The sequence below is a fragment of the Corvus hawaiiensis genome, chromosome 1 (assembly GCF_020740725.1).
Source record: "Corvus hawaiiensis isolate bCorHaw1 chromosome 1, bCorHaw1.pri.cur, whole genome shotgun sequence".
Lineage (NCBI taxonomy): Eukaryota > Metazoa > Chordata > Aves > Passeriformes > Corvidae > Corvus > Corvus hawaiiensis.
This window is the reverse complement of record NC_063213.1, coordinates 66,279,772-66,305,711: the sequence shown is the minus strand read 5'-3', so window position 1 is coordinate 66,305,711 and position 25,940 is coordinate 66,279,772. Positions and strand designations below refer to the sequence as shown.

The following is a 25,940-nucleotide window of genomic DNA, read 5'->3' as shown; positions in this document are numbered from 1 at the left end:
TCAAAGGAACTTGTTTAGGGTAGCAATTTCCTTGCCATATTTTAGCTCTCTGTCTCCAGCTATTCAGGCTGTCTAAAATAAATCACTGGGTTCTTTTCTTCTTCTTTTTTTCCCTGAACAATGGGGTAAGTGTGATCATTTTGTTTGTGCTAACTCTCCTTGGTTTTTTTCATTAAGTCTCCTTTTCCCTAAATCCAAACAAAACCTGTGACTGTTTCTGTTGACAGCTCTACTCTAAGACCCAAACATGCAAAAACTTTCAACAGGCTTAAAGCAGTATTTTAACAGGACAATTCAAAATAGCTCAGCTGGTTTACCCACCACTGGAATGTAATGCAAGCTATGTAGACAAACCAGGCCCCACATGTTAAAAAACATCAATAACAAGTAAGATAAGTAAGATCCATTCCCTCTTTAGAAGCTACAGATTTCATCCTGTGCTGGAAGGATGTTAAGTCCAGACTCCTGTTAGGTGGCCTCATCCCAGACAGTGGTGAGTCCATAGAAAATCATAACCAGTTGTGGGTTGGTTTTTTTTTTGCCAAAGCTGTATGTATTTCCCTTTGAAGTACTGCTGGTGAGGAGCATGTTTTATTATACATGGTGTTAACAGCAGTTCAAAATTTTAACTCATTTTTCATAATAAAATAAGAAATTGTGTCCGTGAGAGCTTCAGGCCAGCCTTTTAGCTACAAGCTGCAATTCTTTTTTATCTCAAATGAATTAAAGGCACTGCTTGAGAGCAAGAGACCAAAAAGATGTTTCTAAGCTAAAAGGCAGACAGAATAAGCTTGGCTTGTCACCAAGGTGCACGGAATTTGACAAATGAAATTTCATTAGAAGTGCAAGGACGGTTGTGAAACTGCCAGTAAATAACTGTCTCCCCAGAGTCTCACACTTTTTCCAGAGTCTATTTCTCCTTGGACTCCATTCTGCCAGGGACAATATTTTAAAACGGAAAAACCAGAGTTAAGCATCAGAGTTAGAAGTTAGTAGATAATAAAGGTCAAATGTATTTCTTCCAAGAGCTACTGAATTTATGCCATTGTGTTATCTTTTCTTCCTCCCTTGTGCTTTCACTCACAATTGTTACCACTAATGGGTCCAAGCCAAAACCATGAATCCAGACAAATTCAGGACTGATTCCAGAGCTAAACTGTGTAGCTGACCATTTTCTCTCCAATGACCCGAAGCAAAACTCAAGCCCCAGGCCCGACACCCCATGCTCTGCAGTGCCTGGAGCTGTTTCAGACCTGGATCTGAACATCATGGCTTATGACCCTCTCTAGTCATCATTCTTCCATAATCCAAAATATAAATTAAGTGCACATCATGATTCATCCCACCAAACCACATCTATGCATGAACCTACTTTTGCCCTCTCAGGACATTACAAAACCATGAAGTATCTCTCTTGGCTGTTACCAAGCAAAGAAAAAGGGTTCTTTGTCTTGTTTCTTGCTGCTTCTGTAAGGAAGATTTTCTACTCTTTCTGCTTCAGGAATGTAAGAAACTTCAATTTCCAAACAGGAGGCCCTATCATGACATGAGGTTGTGTTTTCTGCAAGGATTAGCTGTTGAATTTACTCTTCTGTACCACCCCTCACTGCTCCTCAGCCAGAACCTTGGCTGGGGTGGCCCTGACAATGCAGCTTCTTTTTTTTCTGAAGCCAAGGCAAGATACAAGGCCCAGTGATGGTCCAAAGTGTGGGAATGCAACATTCCTGCACAGATGCTGTCACTTGTGGTTGACTGAGACTGGATTGAGGGAGTACCTGAGCTGTTTCCACAGGAGGCTCTGTGCTCAGTGTCACGATCTGTATGGCACTCTGAAGGATGCTGAAAATATATCTGCCTGCATCTGTCTCTCTTTGTTGTTAGATGCAATTTTGATCATGCTACAGATGTTCTGTAAGTGAACTCTTTCCTTCCCTGAATGCAAGGAAAGAGCTAGCTTTTCCTGGTAGCAGGTGAACACAGGGTATGTGAACCACTTGTTCCTGAAGTGCACAGCAGTGTCCTCAATGGACAAGTGATGGAAAAGGAGGTGCTCTCCAACTAAATTTCTAGTTTTCTTTTTTAAAACCCAACACTATGTGTTTTGGGCAAAATTAATACCTGTCAGAAGAACAGAGTTGGCATTTCAGCTCCTTGATTTGTTTACTGGCTTGATTTGCTGGGAAACAAGTCCTGTGCATCACATGCTTCAGCCAATAAAATCAGCAAATGGTGTAAATGGAAGTCATTACCCCATCAGTTTATGGGAAGAGGATTTAGAGTATTGAGATAATAGAATGCTAGTCATTACTTTTCCAAGTTTCCTAAAGCTGTAAATGCTTGCAGGACTAATATGAAGAGTATTTCCAGTGTAGATGAAGTTGGAGGACTCAATTTCTAGGTAAAACTGTTTTCTAGAACCTTAATTAGAACTTTTAAAAATCACTGATAACCGAAATGTCTTGCCACTGCCTTTAGTAGAGTAATCCTACGTGACTTTCCACAAATGCCTTTTACTTAGCCTCTTTCCCAGGGTGTGCCATGCCAGCAGATGATTTCTTCATTAATATTACTGTATTTGCAGCTAATTCTTTATTCTTTCTCTAAAAATGGGGTATTATTTTGAGGCCCCATGAAGTTCTAGCTCTGAATCATCCTCTGTAAAATCTATTCTCACCCTTAAAGAGTCTAGTCACATTTTGAGGAGGATGGGGGGGATGATCTAAAATAAAATGTTGCAGATGATATTGCACAAAACACAAAGCAATTGCACACAACATACACACTGCTGCCAGCAGTCATGCTGCTTAAGAACAAAAACACTCTTATGAATTTGCAAGTTGATTGTAGTGCCATTGAACAAGCTAACAAATGCCATACCACTGTACAAGGTCACACAGGAGGCCATGCTAACGCATCCATTAGTGATACCAAACTGTGTAGATTGTGACGTCAGATGGACTTTTAAGTCTTGAGAAATAAGAATTAATTTATGGTGATTAATATTGAGAAATAAAACAGAATTTGACATATCAGAAAAAAAATTCCCATTTTCGCACTTGATATTCAACCATTGTACTGAACAGGAAATAGTCACATGAAAGAAAACTCTGGGGTACTTACCCAACTAGATTTGCTAGGAATCATGCCCTGCATAATTTGCACCTACTGCAAATTTGGTCCAAGTTTGGGTCATCAGTCAGGTGTTAGTCTGAAATGTAACATAACATTAGGGAGGGTCAGCAGAATATTGAGATTTGTATTTAAAACATTACAATCTATGTTGTGCATTTACTACATCAGCTGCTACATATGGTACTATGGAAAGCATTTTGCAGCTGGTCTCAGAAACTCTCTGGAAACACTTTCCTTGAAGCTTTCTGTTTGGGGGGGAGGTAAAAAAATAGGTAAGTACAATTTTTCCATCTCTGAGCTTTATGAAATTATGGCTTCATGGATGGTCATGTGAAGTGAGGATGGCAAGGTTCAGGGTGGACGATTTCTTTTTCACGATCATGTGGTCTGTGGGGAGCCTGGGAGAAAAATCTATCGATCTCTTTATTTGAATTTATCCATCCTAGTGGTAATCTGGGTGCCAGCAGGTATTTATTTGATGGCTTTATGGTCCATATGGGTTAAAAGGCAGTGGAAGGGCTGTAAATTTTCAGACTGAGGCATGAATTGACACGTAACCAATGGAGGTTATGAACAAGCTTCTCCCCTGGGGACACTGCTAGGTTACTTGTATCTCAGCAAGGCGCTGGTTTTACACCAAAACCAGCGCATGGGTTAGAAGGACAGTTAGTTTTTTCAAATATGGTGGTTCCTACATACTCCAGCTGTCAGGCTTGGTAGGGAAGCTCCATCAGATGGTGAAGACACACAGTGAAAAGGATCTGCCAGAAACATCTTACAATTGCTTTATAGGTACTGCATAGCTAAATGCTGAGAATCAGGTCCTACCAGACCCTACCACTGCTGTCATTTGCTGAAGTCCTTGTAAATGGAGGGTACCTTGCAGAATGGGAACCTGAAGCACCTGTCCTTTGAGTATCAAAGGGGAAAAGACACAGAAGGGGGAAACCTGAGGCCGAAAAATCTGAGACAGGCTGCAGAGAAGATTTTCAACAGTGGTATTTTGCACTGTTTCCCACTATGTCCTTGGAGCCAGTAAAGATTTCTGTAGCTATTTGCTCGATAGAACACCCACTGCTTGTTTTAATTAGCTTGGTCTCATTTTTAATAGGCACCAGCTGAAATTTTGAGTGGGATCTTGTATGCATTTGCAGAAAGATGGGCCTGACAGAGTTCAAACTCGCATCCCAGTTATTGCAGGTGTAGTTCCACGAATCCGATCTGGTACAGCATTGGGTGAAGCAGCAAGGCCCAGCCAAATTAAACTTAGTGGGTTGGAGCAATCTTTTGTGTTTCACTTAAACGACTTAAGATACATAAAAGCCATTTAGGTTCCTTTTTTTCCCATTTCTGTTCAAGGCTGCTAAGGTCTGTTGAAAGCAAGTAATGATTGCCTGTAGTGGATAGCTTTTCTATTAAGAGATAGTCAAAGCATGTCAGCAATCTTTGACTGATAACAAACAAACCAAGCTCTACTCATGTTCTCTCACACAGAGCCTTTAAGACTTATTGACATGCCTGGAGCTGAAAAAAGCCAAAAGCCAGCCCTGTTAATGACTTGTAAACACGGAGTGTGGCCACACCTCGTAGTGTCTGCAGCCTAAGGGAACAGATCTGCCAAACTAGATCTGCCCTTAAATCCCAGGAAACAAATCATTGGTAATAAAACACAATGGCTGTTCTCCATCTGCAATCAATTTCTGTTTAACTAATGATGTTAAGTGGAAAATAGCCACAGTCTTCTCTCACTAGGTTCTTGAATAAACAATGGCTGTAGCTCAAATGCTTCATTAGCAGGGAGGGAAGCAGCCAATAGTTCCTTTTCCAGGTGTCTGTAGCTGTTAGGGTTTGCATAGCTGTGGGCAGGCAGGCATGGCCCGGCCCATGTTACTGCTATCATCCTTTGTGTGATGGAGGGAAGCGTCTCTGTTTGCTGCTTGGCCTGGCCAAGCCTGATTTTAACAGCAAGGTGAGCTCTGCAATTCAGTGAAGTGACTAAGTCCTTCTGCTACTTGCAAATGGCTTTGGGCTCAACTGTGAAAGGAGTCAACCAGGGTTTGGGAGAAGCTCTGTGTCACTGGGGGAAATGACACAGCTGTGTTGGTATCTAAGCTCTCAGGCAGAGAGCCTGAGACAAGCCACTTTTGTGTTTCCCCTGTGCATTTGAGCAGGCTTGGGGTGCCACTGCTGGTGGTATTGCAGTCCCCTAGAGCAGGCCAGCTGCACAGAGTCGAGATGTTATTTCAGGCTCAATAGCAGAGAAAGGTTCAAGGTGTAATATTGGGTTTAGGGCCAAGGGCAAAAGTTGTCTAAAGCTGAAGTTGATGATAGGACTTTGTTTTGTCTTGCCAAAAGCCATACACAGATAACACCTCTCAACTTTCACTCCTTAAGTTAGCTTTTCATGCCATCTATAAATTACAGAATCCAAATCTCTTAAAGTGGAAATTCTGTGCTATGTATGCACACAAGGCTTGGCTGTTCTCTTACATTAAAATGCCATGCCAAATAAATAATCATGAGCATACAGAAATGTCATGAATGAGAGAAGGGAGAAAAAGACTAAAGTTAAATAAGACTTCTTAAAAATATTCTGGGAAATGAACAGGCATTGTGAGTAAAGGCAGAATAATTTGTCGGCAGGTGAGTGAATCTGTTCTTTAATGGCATTATAATGTTGCTAAAAAGAAATGTATGTATTCATGGAACTTAAGTAGATGCTAGATCCTCTTGCTTTAGTATTAAAGCAAATAAATCTTTAAAATGTTTTCAGAGAGCCCCTTTACCTTTACACTGCTCTTTGTTAGTTTAAAGGAAAAAATAAAACGCACACAAAGAACAAAACAGAAGAATTCCTAGAGAAAAATATTTATGTTCATTTGGGGCAACCCAAAGCCTTTCATTTGTTTTTGTTGTGAAAGGCAAATGTTTGCCCTGGGTCTGAGCCCAGCCTTCAGGTGTGGTGGCTGGTCCTGTGTCCCTGCATGTGCTGGCTCATGTGTGGGCGGCTCTCAGGGTGGCCCTCGGGGTGCCCTGCCTTGCCACACTCCACTGAGCTGTTTGCTTTGCTGGGTGTGTTGTAGATTCATCTTTCTTGTAAAACCTGAGTATTTCTGGCTTAGGTTACATCAGAGAAACTGAAAGGTAGGGGCTTTGCTTTGTTCTCGTTTTCTCTTTGTGCTCTTCAGACCTATGGCTTCAGCCAGATCAAAATAGAGCAAAGCAAAAGAGAGTTCTCCCTGGCTTCTCCCTGGTGTCTGACTGCTTCTGACCATCAGAGCATTTAATGTTTGCACTGACCTATTCTATCCCTTTTGTATGTGTATTTAGCTAGCTGCTCTGGATTCCCCCTCTCCAGTGGAATAGCAATGGTGACCACGCGATAGGGGTTTATATAGAATGGCCTTTCAAAGAAAGGCTGTATACTGGTACAATGAGTGTTTACTTTGGCTGTTTCTTAGGTGAATCCTGATGATCCAGATACACACTGTGGTAACCCACACAACAGTGAAACATAACAACTAGAGGCTGTCTCTAACTGGCCAAAGTAATATTAAAAAATGGTATGAGGAGACACTGGAAGAGCCCAGCCTTTAAATACCAGGTTGCTCCACAGCTGATAAACATATCATCTAGAAGCCCATGCTCTCCCTTCTTCACTCATCCTTGTTAACTTGGGGATACTTTCTCCAGTTGGTCCAGGATGCATTAATCCACAATCTAAACTTCAGCTAAGTCTCTGTATCTCTGTTTCTCGTTACTCTCCAGTTGGCTAGAGCATGAGATATGCCTTACTTGCACTTTGGCATACTTGGAAAGGAAGAAGGACTAAGCTGGCTTTAAACTTGTACCTGGCTGCAGTCGAGAAGTTACCGGGTTGGACACAGGCGTAAAACAGAGCAGGCTTAGGCTTTTTTCCACACTTTACTTTGTCTGCCAGCATCTCCTGAGGGCTGCTCTGTTTTGTATGAGGATTATCAGGGGATGGACTTCCCACTTATGAGTTGTCCCTGAGGTCTTACTGCTGCATTAAAGAACAATAAATGCAGGAGCTGCTCCCAAGGCCAGGCTTCCTTTAGATAAACTGTGGCCAATATATGTTGATGAACCAACTACTTGCACAGCAGATGGGAAACAAATGGAAAGCATACTGTTTTCTACTCTCTATCTACATTTCATGCTTTTATATCTTCTGCCTCCACTGCCAATTTAGTCTGAAGATCCCTTTTTTCCTTAAATATATCTATATCCAAGCAATTAGTACTTTTCTTCAAGATCCAGTCTAAAGTACTCAGTTTTTCTTGCAGCCTCACTCAACACTATACCCAAATTTTTCTGTGGTGAATTTTAATGACCTAAATCTCTGTGCACAACATCTCTGTAACTGCCTATATTTCAGGCAGTTTCTACTTCAGGCCTTTATCTTTGTGTTTCAATGGAGATGAAAATAAACCATCTCTGTCAGCTGGAGGTAGAGGTTGTAGATGGAAAAAATGAATGGGAGAATTATTCATGGAGTGAAATGTAATCCCCCAAATCCAGGCTGGGAGAACTGCTGCTCAGCTGAGGCTGGTTTTAAAACCTTTAAGGCAACCTGCTTTCCTTGTAAACTAAGGAGTTGGGTATAAATACGTTTTACTGCACCTTAAAGTACGAAACAAAACAGAGGGTTGAAAGATACTGTGCTTTCTTGTTAACCCTCACCCCTCTTACATGGAGTTCTTCTAGCCCTCCCACTCTTTCTCTGTATGCCTTAGTACAAGTTTTAATCCCAGTTTCCCTTCCCCATTGTCAAGGGGCCTCTCCCCTTACTAGCCTCTGGTCAGACTGAAGCCTGATTCAGAACTTGCTGCTGATGCCAAACCTGTGATTAGCTATTGTTTGGAAACCCTGACAATTAGGCAGGGTGTATATGTTCATCTGGAAGCCAAGGACCTAGTGCAGAAAGTCAGGGGCTGGGGATGAGCTGCTTTATGAGTGTCACAGAGCATCTTACTTTACTGTAGAGCAAGGCACCAGGGAATGCACAGGGAAAATCCACAATGGCTTGTTTGGAGCGGACATCCTGAGGAAGGGCATGTGGTTCCTGCCTGAACAAACCAGGTGGATTGGTTTCGTGGTCTGAACTGCAGAAGCAGATAAAGCACTGAGGGCTCAGTAAAAAAAATATATATTTTTTGCTAAAAAAATTAATTGAATGCTGGGATTCTTGCAAAATCTGGGAGCACGTAGGGCACATGGTCTTGTTCTCTGGAGAATGTATCATGAGCTGGCAGTGCTGGACAGTGGAAGGCTCACATGGATAAAAAATTAATGCTGTGTACTTTAAGGTGCTGCATGTCAAGAGGGAGGTACATGATTCAAATATAACTTGCCTTGGGGTCATCTGAGACTGTGAACTTGTTTCAGCTTGTTACTCTCTGCTGTGTCTTGCTTCTTCCATCTGCTTCCAAGTAAGCAGCTAAGAGGACAATTTAATTTAGTCCTGCAGCTACCCTGAATCCAGGTGTGAGCTGGGTTGTTCACAGAGAAGAAAATGTTGCCCTTGCCCCATTATCATGCAGGCACTAAGATATGTGGGCAGAGCTTAGTTGGCTGGTTTTTGGAAGGTGCTAGTGTTAGGTACAAGTGTTATATTTTTCTGGGCGGGAAGGCTGAAATGTATCCTGCCTAGCTGAGCTGCTGAGAGCGAGGTGTCTCCAGGGCCTGTTAAGTCTAATACCAGATTCTCTTGACTGTGGAGAGGACAACCAAGGCTAGTTGTCTTTGTTAGGTGAGGTGGATAATGCCCTAGATCCTTGGGTGCAGGGCTGGCTGGAGAAATCAAACACTGTGGTGCTTCCTCTGTAACTCCCGAGTACGGACTTGGGGGATGTGGTGGGCAGGGATGTCTGAATGGGCAGACACTGAGACAGATGTGATTGTACACATCTCATAGCCCAGCTAAGAGAGCAACAGGATCACTCCATCCTCCATCAGTGGAAATGGGGCAATCACCTCTGCTGGGCACACTGCAAGGCAGAAACCTCCCTTTCATCATGGTGTGACTTTGCTCTATGGCCAAAGTGCAGGGGGTGGTTTTGTCCAGTTTCTGAGAGTAATGAAAAAAGCTATGTCTGAATCCTGCTGCCTCTTTCCAGGCACGTTCCAGATGCAAGCAAGCCAAAGTTCTGTATTTGACCTCAATTTACACCTTCCTAGAGGGAAATAAGGAAGCTCTGCAACTGAGTCCTGACTGTAAAAAAGCAAAGTGTGCCACAAGCGTTTCTCTATCTGTCTTAGTAGCAGGAGAGAAGGGAAAGTTTCTGCTTAGTGGAAGAAAGTGAGCGCAGCTAAAGCCTTGCTAAACATAGGGAGACACTTGCTACCTTTCAGCTCCTGCTTTCTGCCTGTGATTTGGCATCAATTCGTTCTGCCCACACAATTTCTTCAGTGTGACTTGGCTTTGCAAAAAGCTCCTTAATCCACCCCAGAAAGGTTTTAATGCAATTGCATCCAGCACAGTCCTATTTCACTTGATTTAAATGAGAGAGTTAAATCTCAGTCTAGACAGAGTGCTCTCTAGCTCCTGTGAATCTTGTACCCGGCAAGCTGTATCATCTATGAGTATGTTTCTCATTTTCCAGACGAGCCCAGGGGATCTGCACACCCCCTCCGTAAAATTCCTGTCTGTGCTAAATTGCCTTGTAGTCCTGATTTATACCTCAGTAAAACATATCATGAGAAGAAGAAAATGTTTAATTGTATAACTGAAGTATTTATGCAGGACACATTTTTGGTGGTTATTTATGCACTTACCTTCTTTAAAAGGGATATAAAGAACCATGACTTTCATTTACAGTGGGAACAGCAAAAGGTGAGGAGAATAAATGTAAGGGGCAAGGAGTAACCCCTAAACTAGTATGGCTTCTGGAAAAGGACCTGTGTTAAAATATTCACTGAAAAATACAATGAGATGCATTTGGGATCTTAGGGGATTTCAAGAGAAACTCGGACATTCTTTCTGTCCTTTATCAAACCCAACCAGTAACACAACCTTACATTTGGGCTATGTAATGTTGAAAGTTGGAAAGCGTTTCATCTTTTAAAACAGTAACATGTGGAAAAAAGTCTTTTATGTTGCTTATGAAATCATCAATTCCACGTTCTTACTTGATTTCTTTCACCCAGACCCCTTTCAAAATTGCGCTGTAGTTTTCTTTTAAAAATTTTTCTCAAGAATGACTACAGTGCTAGAGACTGGGACAGGTATGCAAGCCTGGCTTCAGATCTGTGCTGTGAAGTTTCTATTGGCAGCCATGTCCTATTGACAAGGCACTCTGGCAGCGCCTTAAACGAGAGTTCAAGCAGCACATGCAAGATAAGATGACTCCAGGATAATTAAAAATGGGTTCATTACTGGGAGACCAGCATGATTTACTTAATTATGTCATAAATGTGCTTCCTTATCTTTTCTATTGCTTGTGTAAGGATGTAGCTTCTCTGACTGTTCTTTGGGTGTGAAAGCTAAGGAGCAAAGTTAAGATTGTAGCTCAGCTCCAAAGTGGTCTCATTACTGATAAAATATTTATTATGGCATGTAGTTTGTGCTTTGTTCTGCATGACGTGATTCTTGCCTCAAGGGCCATCTAGACTTCAAATGCTGAAGAGTAGGTGTGTGGTAATGCATAGACATGCCTATATATGTTTGTGTGTTGGCTGACAGAAGGAAGAAATACTTCATGAAATGCGTAGGTTAGCAGCCTTCTTAATCTCCTTTTCTTTCCCTGTCGAAGCCCTGAGCCTACTTGTCTTACCTGTGGTATTGCCGTCCGCAGGGAAATTTGGTGGCTATGGTGCTGTGGACCAGCAAATGAGGAGCATGAATTTGGGAACTTGTGAAGGCTTTGGAGTGGTGGGGTACAAGGCCTCCTGAAATGTCTTAGACTGACCTTAGCATAGGAGATGCTGAATTTTTCCTCTTGGCATCGAAAAATTTCCCTTAAATATGAGAAATTACCAGTGTGATCTTCAAAAGGTCACCTCTAATGGCAAGATGAACAAAGTTGCTCATGTCTTTGTGCTTATGGGCTGCACCCCAATAGACTCTACCAATTCCCTGAGACATCATTCACTAGAGACAAGCTTTCCCCTTTGCCAGAGAAAATCTTCTTGGCAATATGTTCAGTGAAAATGCACTTACTACCAAGGCTTGCAGCATTATCCCTGCTCAGGACACCAGCTCTTGCTAGCTTTGACTCTACAACTAATTGCAAGTAAGCTTAACAAGGAGCGCTCTGCCTGGCTTCTGAACATTGTGGGTGTTCAGTCAACCTCTGAGAAAATACTCTCTTTCTTGCTGAACTGAAAAGAAAGGCACTTACACTTCTATTAAAGCAGCTTTTGACTTTGTAGAAAGTGAAACTTACAGTTATCCTGTGTTTTTGGCTTCCACCTACAGTATGTTAATTGAAGGAACACAGGAGCTTTGTGCATCGATGATGGTTATCTCCATAGGAAGTCCAGCATTGTGGTTACACTGGCTGGTTTTTTGCCTTTCCCAGTTGTAGGACTTCTTTTCACTTGCAGGATTTCCTTGTTCCAAATATTTCTTCACAGACCCAAGTGCTTTTTTCCATCCTCTGAAAGAAAAGGTCAATGAAACAGAGATGAGAAAAGGAGGAAAATGTCTTTCCATTTACTTACCGTCCTGCCAATTCAAACGCTTCTGTTTCACACAGGGTTTCCCTGCATGCTTCTCCTGATGGTGAACAAGACTTTCCTCAGGAAAAAGCTCTGATTCTCTCCAAAATATCATTAAATAACTTCGCCACTGTCAGCAATATATGTTTTCAATCAATGGCATGGGGTTTTTTTTATCCCTGTTAAGGTCTAAGGAATTTTGGCAAGTATCATAAACTGATGCATGCTGCCTGGCCTTACTTTACTGCTCCCTATACATTTATCAGGGAGGCTGATACCCAGAGCTGTTCAATAGCTCTGGAATGCTTATTTCAGCAGCTCCTTCATCTGCATATCTGCAGCCTAGGTTGTAGCTTTGTGCTGGGGAACCAAAAAGACAAACAGACCTCATGCAGGGTAAAATTAGCTCCTTTGTGGGCTTCACTAATAAGCTTTGAGAGAAATGCAGCTGGTAAACCAAAGCACAACCAAATCACAATTTTGGTTTGACTTCATAATGCTTTATGGGTTTGAATAACTCAGTCTTCAAAAAAATATTTTTCTTGCTCTTCTTGTTGGGACAGTGTCTAAAGCCAGACCCATCATACGGATTATGCAAACATAAAATAAAGGGTCAATCTCTACATGGAAGATCATTAGTCTAGCTTTAAAATGACCAGTTGTGCTGTCACAACTTTCAAAGGTCATTTTGGTTTGTTTTTCAAACCTGCTTGTTGTCTTGGGTAACATAAACACAACAGTTCTGAGGCCCCGCCTTTATTCTGATAAGGGATCACTCATACTGTGATCCTGCGTGGAATTTGCCTCCTGAACTTTAAGTGGTGACTGTCCACTGATGACCAATTACTCAGTGTGAATTTTCTGAGACACTTCAGGTTTCAAAGACAGACCTGAACTACTTGGAAAAAAACAAGAAATGACCCGTGGGAGGTGTCAGGAAATAGCTGAGCAAGCTTGTGAGAAAGTTGTGAGTTAAAGGAATATGCAAAGAGTTTGTGCTACCCATGGAGGGTGTGAAGTTCTAGGCGAGCTCTGGGTACAGCTGCAGTAAACCATAACTTAATCCTTCGAGCATGTGACACGCAGGATGAGGCTGAGTAGAGTTACTTGGCTTGGGGATCTTTTCTGTTTGCCAGGAGAATCAGTCTGGAGGAAACCTTGGAAACAGAGCATACTTATTTTTTTTTTAAGAGCTTGGTAGGTTTCACTATTTGTACTTCCAAATCCAGGAAAGTGGTTGTAAGAAATGCCCCTGTTTCTTTTGGCTTGTTGGGGTGGGGGGGTCTCTGAGGTATGACAATGGCTCCTGCACTTCAGATGCTTTCACTATCCTCTTGGTAGCATGTGGAGAACTCAGGAGGCATGACTTCCTTCCTGCCCCAAGGTCTTCTAGACAACATTAATGCTTTGTCCAAAGTTACAGAAGACACGACTGTACAAAGTGATTGCTGCCTTAAAGTATGCTCCCATCATGGCACTAACAACTGCTACCACTCCCAACCACAATAGATTTTTAACAAAGGCCCTGAGTAAGCTGTAGCGTCCTTCAGCTGACAGCAAGACTGCTGGTAAAGGTTGCACAGCAGTCTCCTTTTTTCTGTTCCCGCAAATGAGGAAAACTGATGTCCTGGCAAGGGCTTTTCCTGTCTGTCTGGGTCTTAAGCACAGAAGCAGAACTTCCCAGGAAAGAAAAAGGAATTATATTTTTGTGTGCAAGTAGCTGCTGGCTGCTGGTTGTGTTTTTTCTTGTTTACTCCCTCTGTCCTCCCAACTTCTAAAGTGTTTTCAACATGTTGGACCCAATTGCCTACCCCTCACCCAGCCTGCAGAGGATTTAAAGAACAAGATCAAAAACTTCCCTGTACATCAAATATGTCAAGTGTCCAGAGGATTGAAGGGGCCAGAGGTGACTTGTTGCCCCAAGCCAAGTATTTATTTCACTATGCATCCACAATTGTGATCAGATATTGGCCAAAGAGTTTGGCCAGGTGGGAGATGACTTGGGGGGGACTCTTCATAAAAGCAGCATGTGCTGCCTTGCTGCTTTTGGCCTTACTTAGCTCATCTCTCTCTGGACTCTGCTTTGAAGAAGGTTTAGTGATCACTTTTGCTCTCCTCTTCCTCCTCTCCAGCCCCTGGGGTGTGTGACCCATACACTGCTTTTGGCCCCTCCTCTTGAGGCAGAGGGCTGAAGCCTTATTTCCCTCTCCTGTGTTCCCGCCAGCCCACCTTTTCTTCTGCAAGGTGTGACCTTGAGGAAGGGCAGTCTGTTCCTGCCTTGTGTCCCTTCAGGGGAGTGATGGCCAGACAGCTTGTGCAGGATTTCTTGTTGCTGCTAAATATACATCTCTCCTGTGATCTGGGAAGTGTGCTGGCACTGCTGGAGTTTGTCTAGGTGCAGGGAATCTTGCAGGCGTAGCTATAGAGTGAGTTTATGCCATTGCAGTAGTGCCAGTGTCAGTTCCTCTGCTTGTGGATCAAGAGTGTAGCTCAGTCTCCTTGAGCTATTTATGAAGCGATAACTCTCAGCTATGGCAGGACAGGCAACACGTTTGATCCTAGCAGTCCCTCACTTTCCTGAGATGTGATACTGACCAGTTGGTGCATGCTCAGCCTGGGGAGGAACACAGAACTGGGGGGAATCATTGGCTGAGGGATCCATACAACAGAGTAAAGCAGAATGGCCTTTTGTTTAAGGCATCAAGTCTGAAGTCTGTTGACATGTTATTTCATCTGTTGTTGTGGGATTTTTGCCTCTGCCCAAGAGTAAGGCATGAGACCAGCTTACAAAGTGCCTAGAGCATTCATTTCTCTTGCTTACTTCAGAGACTCTTGAAGCGAATTGCATTATTTGCCACCGCATTGGGCAGCAGTGACCTCATACTAAATCCTGTGAACCAAAGGCTGCAGGATACTTGAGCTTGACTTTATAGCTTAGGTGACCAAATAGGGCTCCAGAGGTAAAAAAAGGTTTCTCAAATGAGTGCTTTGGGATCATTACCCTTACATTTCAATTAATACCTTCAGTTCTGTAGTGCAGTCTGAGGCACACAAAAACCATTTATTTTGCACAAATGGTACCAAGAGCAAAATTACCCTTCTATGATCCATGTGGTTTATGAGGGTAAATCATAGTACTGAAGATGATGGAAAGACAGATCAATTAAAATCCTTTTAAAAATAAAAGCGCTAAAGAAATCCTTGTCAAAAGCAATGATAAAATCTTAAGCTTCCCCCTTCTAACGAAGGACAACATTGTACTGAGAGGGCTGACTGCTGCTCCAGGTACTCCATGATTTTACTTTGTACCCTTCCATAGCAATGAGGAAAGAAAATAAGGCACAACCCGCATGCCTTCCAGATCTGCCATATTTTCCCCCCTCCTCGTGCTCCATAATGAACAAAGGCTCTGTGCCTTTGCTTCACAAACAGGTTATTTATTCCTTGACACTGAATTCACCTTTTATTTGGTATATTATTTTCACCAGTGTATTTCAAATTACAGCTAATAATACCAGTTGCTCTTTCAGGTATGAAGTGCTACAGGAAGTTACTGGATTCTAATTAGGAGAACAGCCTGAGGAACAGGCTGCAGAGGCAGTCCTTGTGAGCTGAGCAAGTAATAGTGAGAGAGTGAGCACTGGTATGAGGACTTGAAGTGACTTGTAATGGTGGTTTTGGCAACAGAGTCCATATTTTATGCATCACAGGAGGGTCTCATCTTTGACGACTCTGTATGGCAGGATTCCAGCTATAGTCACTTGCAGCTGGAAATAGCTATCAAACATGCTTTGTTTACAGGGGAACTAGTCAGAAGAATTCTTCTGGCCAGATGCAGAAATGCAGAGGAAAGTGTTAGTAGGTAGGAGTGGAGAGAACCAGAAGAAGTTGGCTAAATAAAAGGATAGATCATAGAATCAAAAAATGGTTTGGGTTTGAAGTGACCTTAAAGATCATCTAGTTCCAAACCCATGCCAAGGTAGGGACACCTCCCACTAGATGGCTGAGGCATAAGCCTTGTTTAATGTGTGTTTGGTTTTTGCTGTTCAGAACGTGCCTGGGAACTGATAACATACCCTAGGTACAGAGAACATGCCCCAATTACCAAGCAACCTGCAGTGAGAATTGCCAGATGCTTCTGGCTTGGAAGATCCTGCCTGAAGGTGCTTACAGGTCTGACAGGCTTAGACCAGGTGGGCTGATGGCTTTTGGGTCAAACCACAGGCACAGATCCTGTAACCAGTCCCAGTTCCTGAAATGAGCCACTCCTGATGTGGCTGCATGGGACAGGCCTGATGGCTGCTGCTGAACTGCAACTTCAACCTCCACACTTAGACCATAAATACCTCTCAGCCTGTTAAGCAATCTGGAGAGTAGCTGGTTGAAGAACATTACCCCAGAGGTTACTGTCCTTCAGGGCTGCATTTCCTTTCTCAGCAACAGGCTGCAAACCTGCTGGAAGCTGTCTGTCTCACCTTTTGGGAAGAGGACCATAAAGGGAGTAATAATGGGCTATTGCCCTAGCTCTAGCAGAGAGGTGTAAACGTTGCTCGAAGAGTCCTTTCCACAAGTGAAAATCTGTTGTGTCAGTATATATTTAGTAAAACATTAAGAAAGCATTACTAGAAGCATCCTGTTAATGTGGGTTTGTGCTTTTTAATAATACTAATGGTACTTTCAAAAGTGAATACACATCAAAGTCAAGGTCATCTGTATGACTTTTAGTTTAAGTTCATAGGATCATAAAACTTTTCTCCTTGTCACTCAGCATAGTCAGTCTCTGTTTCCTTTTCACAGTGTGTGGCTCCATGCATGTTTTGGTATATATGGTACGTCCCCTTCAGCCCTGAACAAATGTAGTTATTTTTGTGTTTGGCTCTCAGGTAGTGCTGCTGTTGCAGATGTCCATACAGTGTTTTTCTGCCTAGTGTTGAGAGGCAATGTTTTGGGAGGAGCAGAGAAGCACAGAAAGTTAATTCATCACCACCCAGGGCAGGATGTGCTGCACCTGCCATCAGGCATCTCATCTGAGCCACTTCTCAATGGATGAGGAAAGGCATATCTAAAACCTCTCCTCATCTGAAGCCTGTTACTTTCAATTTTTTTTTTTTTTATCTTTTTCTGGGGGGGGGGGGAGTGGTGTACAAATATGCAATCCAAAATATTGTTTTTCATTTCCATTTAAAACATGCTGTTTATATAAAAATTTAGATACTTGTGTTCTTAAACAGTTTTATTTTGGGAAACAGTAAACCCAAATGTTTGAATTTTTTATAATATTTGCTGACAACTATTTTCTGATTTTGACACAACTTTGCTCACAGGCTTGCTTAAATGAAAACCAGATTTGTTTAAGGTCAAAATGAACTGTGAGATTAAGAGGAAAAAATCCCAAACCCTTCTTACTCATACATAACAATTTCTTATGCTACTTGATTAATTTAAGTATAGCCCTCTGCTTTTGGTTGTTGTTGTATGTTCCTACCGTCCTAGCACAGCAGGCCAAAAATGTTTCGGTATAATTAATTGGAAGTAGATGAATATGAAAAAAACTATTTTTAAAGCCTGGGGTTGTATAAGGTAATAGGCATTTTGCAGGAACTGTGTGAATGTTATGGGTGCAATCTGAAATTATGGAAACTTTTTTTGGTATAAGGGACCATGATTTTTCTTTCAATACATTATTCACTACTTCAGCGGCATATTATGACTTTTTATAAAAAATAAAGCAGAGTTCTTCTAGACAGGATATTAGAGCACAGCCCCTGACTAACACTTGAGTGTTAGTCACTGAAGGAGGCAGGGGATTTATGGGCAAATAGTATGTGATAAAAGGCATATAGATGAGGTCTAATGCTAAGAAATGCAGATGCAAAGTCTGTTTGTACAGTCTGGGTTCAGAGTACTCGACTTTGTAACTATAGTATTCTCTTAATTTGTAAACATTTTTGATGCTCGTAGTGCTTGACTGAAATGTGGCAGGGAGGATTGATGTGTGCATGCATATACAGATATACATATTTAAAGCATATATACTGATGTGAAACCCATGCTTGGTTTTTATTCATCCAACTTTTATTCTGTCTGTGAGGGGCCAACTGAGGGAGTGGGGACCTAAACCTTCTCAGCCTTTCTGAGAGGTATAAATGAGCAGGGTGATGCAGGACCCTGAAGTACCAGCCAAACGTGGCAAGCATGATGCTACTTGGGTCAGTAGGGAAGCTTCCCTTGGACAAGGGAGAAGAGAAGTTTTGGTGGCTGCCTCTGTTATTTAGCCATATTCATTCACAAAAAACCCAGTGTGCCACAGCACATATCCTGCTGATGCAAGGTGTTGGTTTTGGCATGACAGGTTGCAGCAGGATGGTAACTGCCTTGCCTGAGGTTAGCAAGAGGAAGAAAACAAAACCAAAGGTTAATTTTTCCAGCCTTTTGCTCCTGGAGGTGGATGAAATTTGTTTATGTTTCCATGTCAGATGAGCGTGGATGTTGCAGCTTTCCTCCGTGTGGCACAGCAAACGCTGCTGACGCTCTGTTGACAGCATGCTCTGTAGCTCCTGGGCTGAGCTCTGTCAGCTCCCTCAGCAAACTGTGCCAGGCCTGTTTTTCAGTAGTGCTAATTCAGTGCTCAGGAAAAAAACAAGCTGGGCTAAGTCTTGGCAGTGTTTGGCAGCTTTGTTCCCGTCTGTTGCAGAGTAGTAGGAAAACGTTGAGAAATTCCACACGGACAGTTAAAACAGATGGATGCAAGATCCTGCACTTCTATACTTTCCAGTTTTGAGAACTTTTAGGTATAAGCTGTTGCTTTGGGCCTCTCCCAACATATTTGCAAGTAGGGAACAATGATAAAGAGATTGATAGGTGTCCTGGTTTTGGCTGGGATAAAATTAATTTTCTTCCTCATAGCTGGTACAGTGCTGTATTTTTGGATTTAGTATGGGAATATTGTTGATTACACACTGATGTTTTAGTTGTTGCTCTGTAGTGCTTAGCCTAAGTCAAGGATTTTCTTGTTTCCCATGTTCTGCCAGCAAGGAAGTGCACAAGAAGGCAGGAAGGAACATGACCAAGGCAGCTGGCCCGAACTGGCCAAAGGGATATTCCGTACAATAGAACATCCTGCTCAGTCTATTAGCTGGGGCAGTTGCCCAGGAGGGGCTGATGGCTGCTCAGGGACAGGCTGGGTATCAGCAGGTGGTGAGCAACTGTGTGGTGTATCACTTGTCTTTCTCTGGTTTGATTTCTCTTTCTCTTCTGGTTATCTCTCTTCCCACTACAATTATTATTTTATTATTCTAATCTTATTTAAATTATTAAACTGTTCTTATCTCAACCCTGCCAGCTTTACCTTTTTTCCAATTCTCCTCCCCATCCCACTGCAGGGGTGGCAGGGTGTGTGAGTGGGTGGCTGCACGGTACTTAGTTGCTGGTTGGGATTAAACCACCAAACAACAGGGATCAAGTCCTGCACCAGTAAGCACTCAGTGTGCACCAGGCCATGCCACTTTCCACTTTTGTTCAACCACAATTTGGGAGGTACTGCCTGGTAGTGGAAAAGCCAGAGGCCTGCCTCATTGCTGGGGTTCAAACCCCTAGCCTTGCTGAATGAGTTGCCTGGGGAGGATGATTACACCTATACACGTACTTGCTTCTGGGCAAGTCTACAGACTCACCCCATCCACAGCGCTGGGAGCGTGGGGTTTGCCACCCACCGAGCCTTGAAGTGTGGGGGTGAGAGGAGGTAAGAATCATGAAACAGGGGGTACTGAAGAACCTAATGAACAGCACCCAGAGCAGACATGAGTTAATGTAAACGTAAAGTACTGTAGTTAAAAGCTAATGAGAAGGAAAGTTTGGCTGTCCTGTTGGAAGTGCATGTATCAGCAGGAGTCCTTGTGTTCTAATTTAGGTGAAGAATTAGTCACAGGCAGCAGAGCAGAGCCTTGGGGGGTGCAAAAATGTGCCTCCTGGAGTCCCATTCTTCCCATCAGCATGCCAGGATCCCCCCGGTGCCTGATGGGATGCAGATAGTCATCAGCCCATAGCCTTCCGCAGTCTCTGGCTCAAAAGCTCCATTTATCAGAGACCAGCGTGGTCCCAGGCAATAAACAAGCAATAAAGGTTGATGTGCCAGTGGAGAGGAGCTGCAGGCACTTGTCAGGTTCTGCCTAGGCAGCTGTCAGGAGGTTAGTGTTCTACCCTGTTCAAGCCCGTTTATTTGGAAGGGGGATGAGACCACTCCAAGTGGCACCCGTGGCATGCAGCCAGGATCCTTGAGGAAGTCATTGTCACAGACTGCCCTTGCCTGTGTGAACATAACCCAGAGCAGCAGCTGTGACCATACATGAGCTTACACTTGCTGTATGCTCTGCCAGAGGCAGGAGAAAAGGTTACAGGTCAGTAGCTCGGTTTGGCTTCAAAGCTGCTGCTCTAAAGAAGGGCCTTTTCCCACCCACTCACTCCTTCAGTTAACGATCATGAATAAGCCACTCTGCAAGACAAACATCAAACACTTAAATTTACACACACACCCCTCCCATGAGACACAGCTTGTAGTTCCTCTCAGGTCTGGTTGCAGCAGCAGATGATGATGTTGCCATACTGGTGTGCCCAGCCCCTCTGCCAGAAGCTCCTGCCATCCTGGCAGAGTCAGCAAGAAGAGCAGAATCCTTCCCTCTCTCCAAGGCAGTCTGCAGCCTTGCACGCTAACGCCAGCTGAGGTCAAAGCCGGTGTGAGGGGGGGATGCTGGGCTCCCATGTGCATGCCTGAGACATGCTGCAAATATTTGTTGTAGCAGTAGTAGCTGAAATTTATCCAGCCCTTGGCAGGTCAAGAAGCAGCTTTCAGTCCATAGGGATTGCCGATCGCTTCTGACCTTGCCTGGTCTACATCAGCAGTTTTATATTTTGGGAGGTAAAGTAATTGCTACGCAGACCTCTTCCCCAGCTCTGAGGCACAGACTTTGTCATCCCTGCTCAGAAGTCATGCACCGAGGGATACCTGAGATCCAGTCACTCATCCTGCCTTAAAAGCTTTACGTTCTTGAACTCCTACGGTTCTTCTGGTCCATTTGCTTCCCATATTACAACTTCGCCCCTTCCCAGTTTCTGTTTTTATTTGTCTTCTCCCACTTTTTTGGGATTTCTTGGCTCCCTGAGTTCAATAATCTAGACAAAGCCTATAAGAAAAATGAGTAACACTGCAGCAGAGATTCCAAGTTAAAAATTTAGCATGTCTTTCCATGAATAATTAGCAATTGCATTGCTTCAAGAACTATTTTTACAATTGGCACTGAAAACTTCTGCCAAGTTGCATTTCTTCTTTGGTGATGATGCATCATTGAATTTGTAGTTATAAAGTGTCACTTAACAGGGGGAGGAAAAATAGTCTAGTAAAGTAGTTTGGTTCTAAGATGCTGGGCTGTTAAATGGTCTGGTCTAATATGAACATTCTATGGGAAAGAGCATGAACTTAGAACTGTAAAGGAATGTAGAAACTACTGTAGTTGAGAGGATAACGATTAATCTCACCCCTTGGCTAATTGACAGTTTTAAAATTTGTTGCCTATACTCCTTCCCCCACATGAGGTGACATGGGAACCTCAGCACAGCTCTCCTGGTTTTGTGCTGTGCCGCTGCTGACTTGCTCTGTGTCTCTGGCCTGAGTGCTCTGGCACAGGTGGATCAAGAGGTCTGCAGCCAGTTAATAGGAAAAGTTGAAAGCAAAACCAAGTGAGTAGTCCCTCCTCCTCCTTTCCCTGCAAGACTTTACAGCTAGGTGGTTTAAGTATGTTCTTAAGAGTTGAGGCATGGGTGATCAAGTGAGACGGAGGAACAGAATTAAACACTGGTTTCCTTGCATCGCAGCTGAGCTGTAGGATACGAAGAGAACCACAACCCCCTCCAGTTTTGTTATATGCAAACCTGTGAGTAATTGTTCCAGTTCTCTGCTAAGCTGGGCCTCTTGGACAAACTAGGCAAATGAAGTCTAAGTCTATGGATCCCTTCTCAATCTGTGCTTGAGCAAGACAGCAGGTTGTTCAGCTGTGATTTTGTTGGCCAAGGTGTTTGCCGCCTCTGCTTGGCACAAAAATGCCTGTCATGGTGACAGGATGTGTTACACAAAGTATACAAGGGGCTTGGCCAGCAAAGTCCAACTCACAGACTCTCTGTTGTAGTGCAATAGCTGTCTTTGACCAAATGCTCCTCTACCTTCAGGATGGCAGAACTATTCTTGTTCCCCCCCCCACAGCTGTGAATGATTTTCCACGTGAGGTTGAGACTTCCTGGACTATCTGAAAAACTGTAACAATAATGGAGGGGACTTCCATCCAAGACACCAGAAGTTCATTAATTAACAATGATGTGTCTTATGAGATGAGTGATTGCTAATGAAGTCCATTAGAGTTTGAGCTGTCATACAGTAATTGCAGACAAAAGGACTAGTTTGGACTGTTACATGTTAAAAAAAAATAAAAGATCCCCAAGCATACCTTTTTTATTGAAACCAAATGTGTTTATGTGAAAGGCAGGAGTTACCTAAGAAAGATACGTATTTAAGTGTTCATAGTTAAGTATCAGTTGTCAGCTACTCATTTGAAGCCCTATAAATAGTACCTTGTTCATTTTTATGTTATGATGTGCAGATGACATTTGGAGGTTAAGTTGGGTATGCTTTCCTCTAAGCGCCAATCCAGTTCTGCATCAGGAATATCAGTTTGTTCCCTTTCATGCTTATTTTCCCCTGTCTTACTTGCAGCACTGTCAAATAAACAGAATTTGAAAATTTGCCAAAGGGTAATTGTTTTCAGCATTGGAATAAATACAAAAACACCGCTGGTGACATTTTTGTAATTCATTTTCTCTCTGTGTTTTTGTGGGCCTTTATTTCTTTCCCCAGTTGCAGTGAGTTACATCCCTAGATAAACATCTCCTTAGCATCCCACTTAGGCAATCATCCAAGCCCAAATGTATATGCTGGCTTTGCTGACAAAAAGAAGGGCATGCCACTTGGCAGCAAATGCTTCTCCAATTTCAGCAATCCTCTGACATAAATGTGTATATATATATATATACAAGGGGGTTTTGGTTGGGGTTTTTTTGTTTGTTTGTTTTTTTCCAAAGTTCTGTAAGCTATTTTCCTTAAACTCCAACAATAATGAAAAACACTTGTTTGTAGCAAGGTCTGCATGGGATGCTTGCCTGGAATTCGCTGTCCTGGGGGTCAGATGAGCTCAGGGCACAGACAGGGAGGTAGATGCAGGGTAGCAGCAGGGTAGATACCCACTGGCAGACAAATAGGGATGTAGTGAATGTGCTGTGCATGGGCTCAGCAGCCCATGCAAATAACCCCAGTATTCAGTTTTCTCATGTACATAAGCAGCTCTTGAGACTTCCATGCTCCAGCAGCTCTGCCACAGGGGTACCACCTCTAGGAAATGGTATGAGGAACTAATGCCTGACCTTGACTTGGGTCTGCTCCAGGGGAATTCAGCTCGTGAGAGCCCAGGCCATGATGCGGTGTGGGGCTGGGACTGTTCTTTCCCACAGTGCTGCAAATCTGTCGTCATTCAGAGTCTGATAATCAAACCAGACTGTTTCCCTTGCCAGGTCAATAACTCTAGAATGTAATCTTAACAGCTCAGTCCAGTGGTGTGTTGTGTAGCTCTGACCAGGAGTTGGATGTCCTCTGCTCCTTCTGTGGGAAAGACCATCCCTTTTCCCTGGGGTGTTCAGGACCACACACAACTGCATTATTTCGTGTGGGAATAAGAGCTGTTGTACCTGTTGCTCTCATCTCTGGGCTGGTTGGATGGCAAGATGCCTACAGAACAGTTACTCCATGCTTTGTGGCTACAGATAGACCTGATAGTTGATCACTTTGGTTCACTGCAGTGGTGTTGTGCAGAACCTCAAACATGGTGTCATGTCTTCCCTGCAAATAGCTCAGTGGAGGAAAAAGTCACCTACTGGAGCATCAGGGAGAGTTGTAGTTTCCCAAGGCAGGTCTCTGGAGGGAAACCACTGAACTATTTGCAGTGAAGAGCTGACACCATATTCAAGGTTCTGCCCAGGTTAGTTCTGCACAGCTACAGTGCAATGAGCCACTGCTCAGTTGCAGAGATGGATTTCAAAGGAAAAAAGCAGCAAATTAAAAGGAAAGGGGTCATTCTGTTTGCTTAGCTTAGCAGACCTGGCTGTATCCATAAAAATATGTGGTTGCCATTACATGTAACAAATGAGAAGCAGGTCTAAAATACCACTTCTCAATTTTTTTATGACTTGGTCCCCTGGTTCTGTGGGAACCATCTGCCTTGAAAGGAGTGAATCCCATTGTGCCAAATCTGTCAAATCTGGCAGCAGATTCAGACATTGGGAGAGAGGACATGGGTTTGCCCTTCAACAAGTGACACATTTTTCAAATGTGCTAAGTGATTAACACTGGACAAGACTGGGATTTGTGACCTTCTGGTGGCCCTAGTAGTGCTCAGATGCACACAGGGGCAATCAGGAAGCAGTTTCAATCTATTTGCTTTGGTCTGCCAGCTGTCACTAACTTGTAGTTGAATATAAACTTTTTTTTTTTTTTGGTTGGACGGATGACAGAGGAGATTGTGCATGCAAAGGAGTATTACGATAGGACATTTTTTTCTGGTGGCACTGGAACATGCTTTTCTAAGTGTGGAAGCTGTGGAGGTCAGAGGAATCTCTTCCTGCTTTTGCAATAGCAATGGGTTTCAGTTTACAAAACAATTTCCCTGGGACAAGAACACAAGGCTTTTGACAGCCTTGTTAGCGATAAGCTGTTTGGGAATGTTTTTTTTCCAGATCATTTTTGTAATAAAACAAAATCCTACTTTGTCTAAAACTAACACTTTCTGTGAGAATTAATAGTTCTGAGTGACTTAGCTGTAAAAATTTCAGATTTTTTTATTCAAATGGCCTGTTTTGATATTTTTGCATAGGAAACTCTAGCTCAAAACTAAAACTCTACCTCAAAATTACCTTCATTTTAACACTTAGTCATAAGAACTCCAAAACAAGAAAAGAACCAATATATTTTGAAGTGCTCAAAGCTGGAAAAAAAAAAAAACCAACAAAAACAATAAGAGAAGGGCCAGGTGTATTTTAGTTTTTTGGTTTTGTACATTTAGGTTTAGCTCTAGAATAATTCTATCAGAGCCTCAAATATATCCTCCCACACAGGAGAATTATTCCTAGTCCAGTTTATTATGGATTCAGTAGTAAAGCAGTGTTCTCCATGACAGATAATTTTGCAAATGCTGTTTGAGAAGGGAAGGAAATCTGGCCCAGTCAGTCACTTAGTGGAACTACTCAAACCAGAGGCCTTTCCCACATGATATTAGGGGTATTTACTTTCTCTCTGATGCTTTCCAGACAGCACTCATAAAGCAAAAGGGATGGTGTCTCTGAAGGGAGGGGTGTGGGGAGGTTTGGGCTGTGCAGTAAAGTGCCATTGAACGTGTGAGCATGTACCCGGAGGCTGGACAACAAGAAAACTGAGTTTTGTTGAGCTCCATCCTGAGCCTACCTCCACTGCTCTCCTCTAGTGACTCCAGCTTTTTCTGAAATCCTCACCCTACAGGAAGGAAGGAGAGACCTCCCCAGAGGAGGTGGGGACCCAGCCACAATAGCTGTGCCCAGATCCTCTTTTTCCATGCTGAGGAACTGGAGATGTTTCCCCCACAGACCAGTAAAGATCGGTAAGCTGGAGCATTTTTGACGTCTCCTGTGATGGACATAAGGCTTTTCAAGTAGGCTGCAGTACTTACAGGTTTTTCCAACACCCCAGGGTCACCAAGTAGGACTGAAATCATTCACCCTCCTTGCCCACTGCTTGTCCCACAGCCACTAGTAATGCTGTGTGGTCCGTAGGGCTGCTGACTGCCATTAAATGGGCTTGTAAATAATCTGGACAAGATCCTGGGAGTGATAATTTGTTTGCTGATGGGGCAGGAACTGTTAGAGGTTGACCTACTCCTCTGTTCTCTCACCTCCTATAGCACTTTACTTCAAGAACTCTTCTCTGTCTCTTTGCTTTGGGGCTTTATTCCATTGGGTTTTCCTTCTTCAGAGCTTTACTGTTAAAATTTTTATCTCCCCTG

General features: G+C 43.1%; 1 protein-coding gene across 2 annotated transcripts in view; it reads right to left on the bottom strand.

Annotated features, from left to right (window-relative positions):
- The window catches only part of NEDD9 (neural precursor cell expressed, developmentally down-regulated 9), a 103,099-nt gene that overhangs the window by 61,557 nt on the left and 15,602 nt on the right, over positions 1–25,940 (bottom strand). For both annotated transcript variants that reach the window (XM_048309248.1, XM_048309239.1), the window contains exons 2-3: positions 11,541–11,753; positions 3,121–3,208 (exon numbers count right to left, since the gene is read on the bottom strand). In XM_048309248.1, the coding sequence (XP_048165205.1) occupies positions 3,121–3,153 (33 nt within the window). In that variant the 5' untranslated portion in view covers positions 3,154–3,208; positions 11,541–11,753. The remainder of the gene's footprint in view (positions 1–3,120; positions 3,209–11,540; positions 11,754–25,940) is intronic.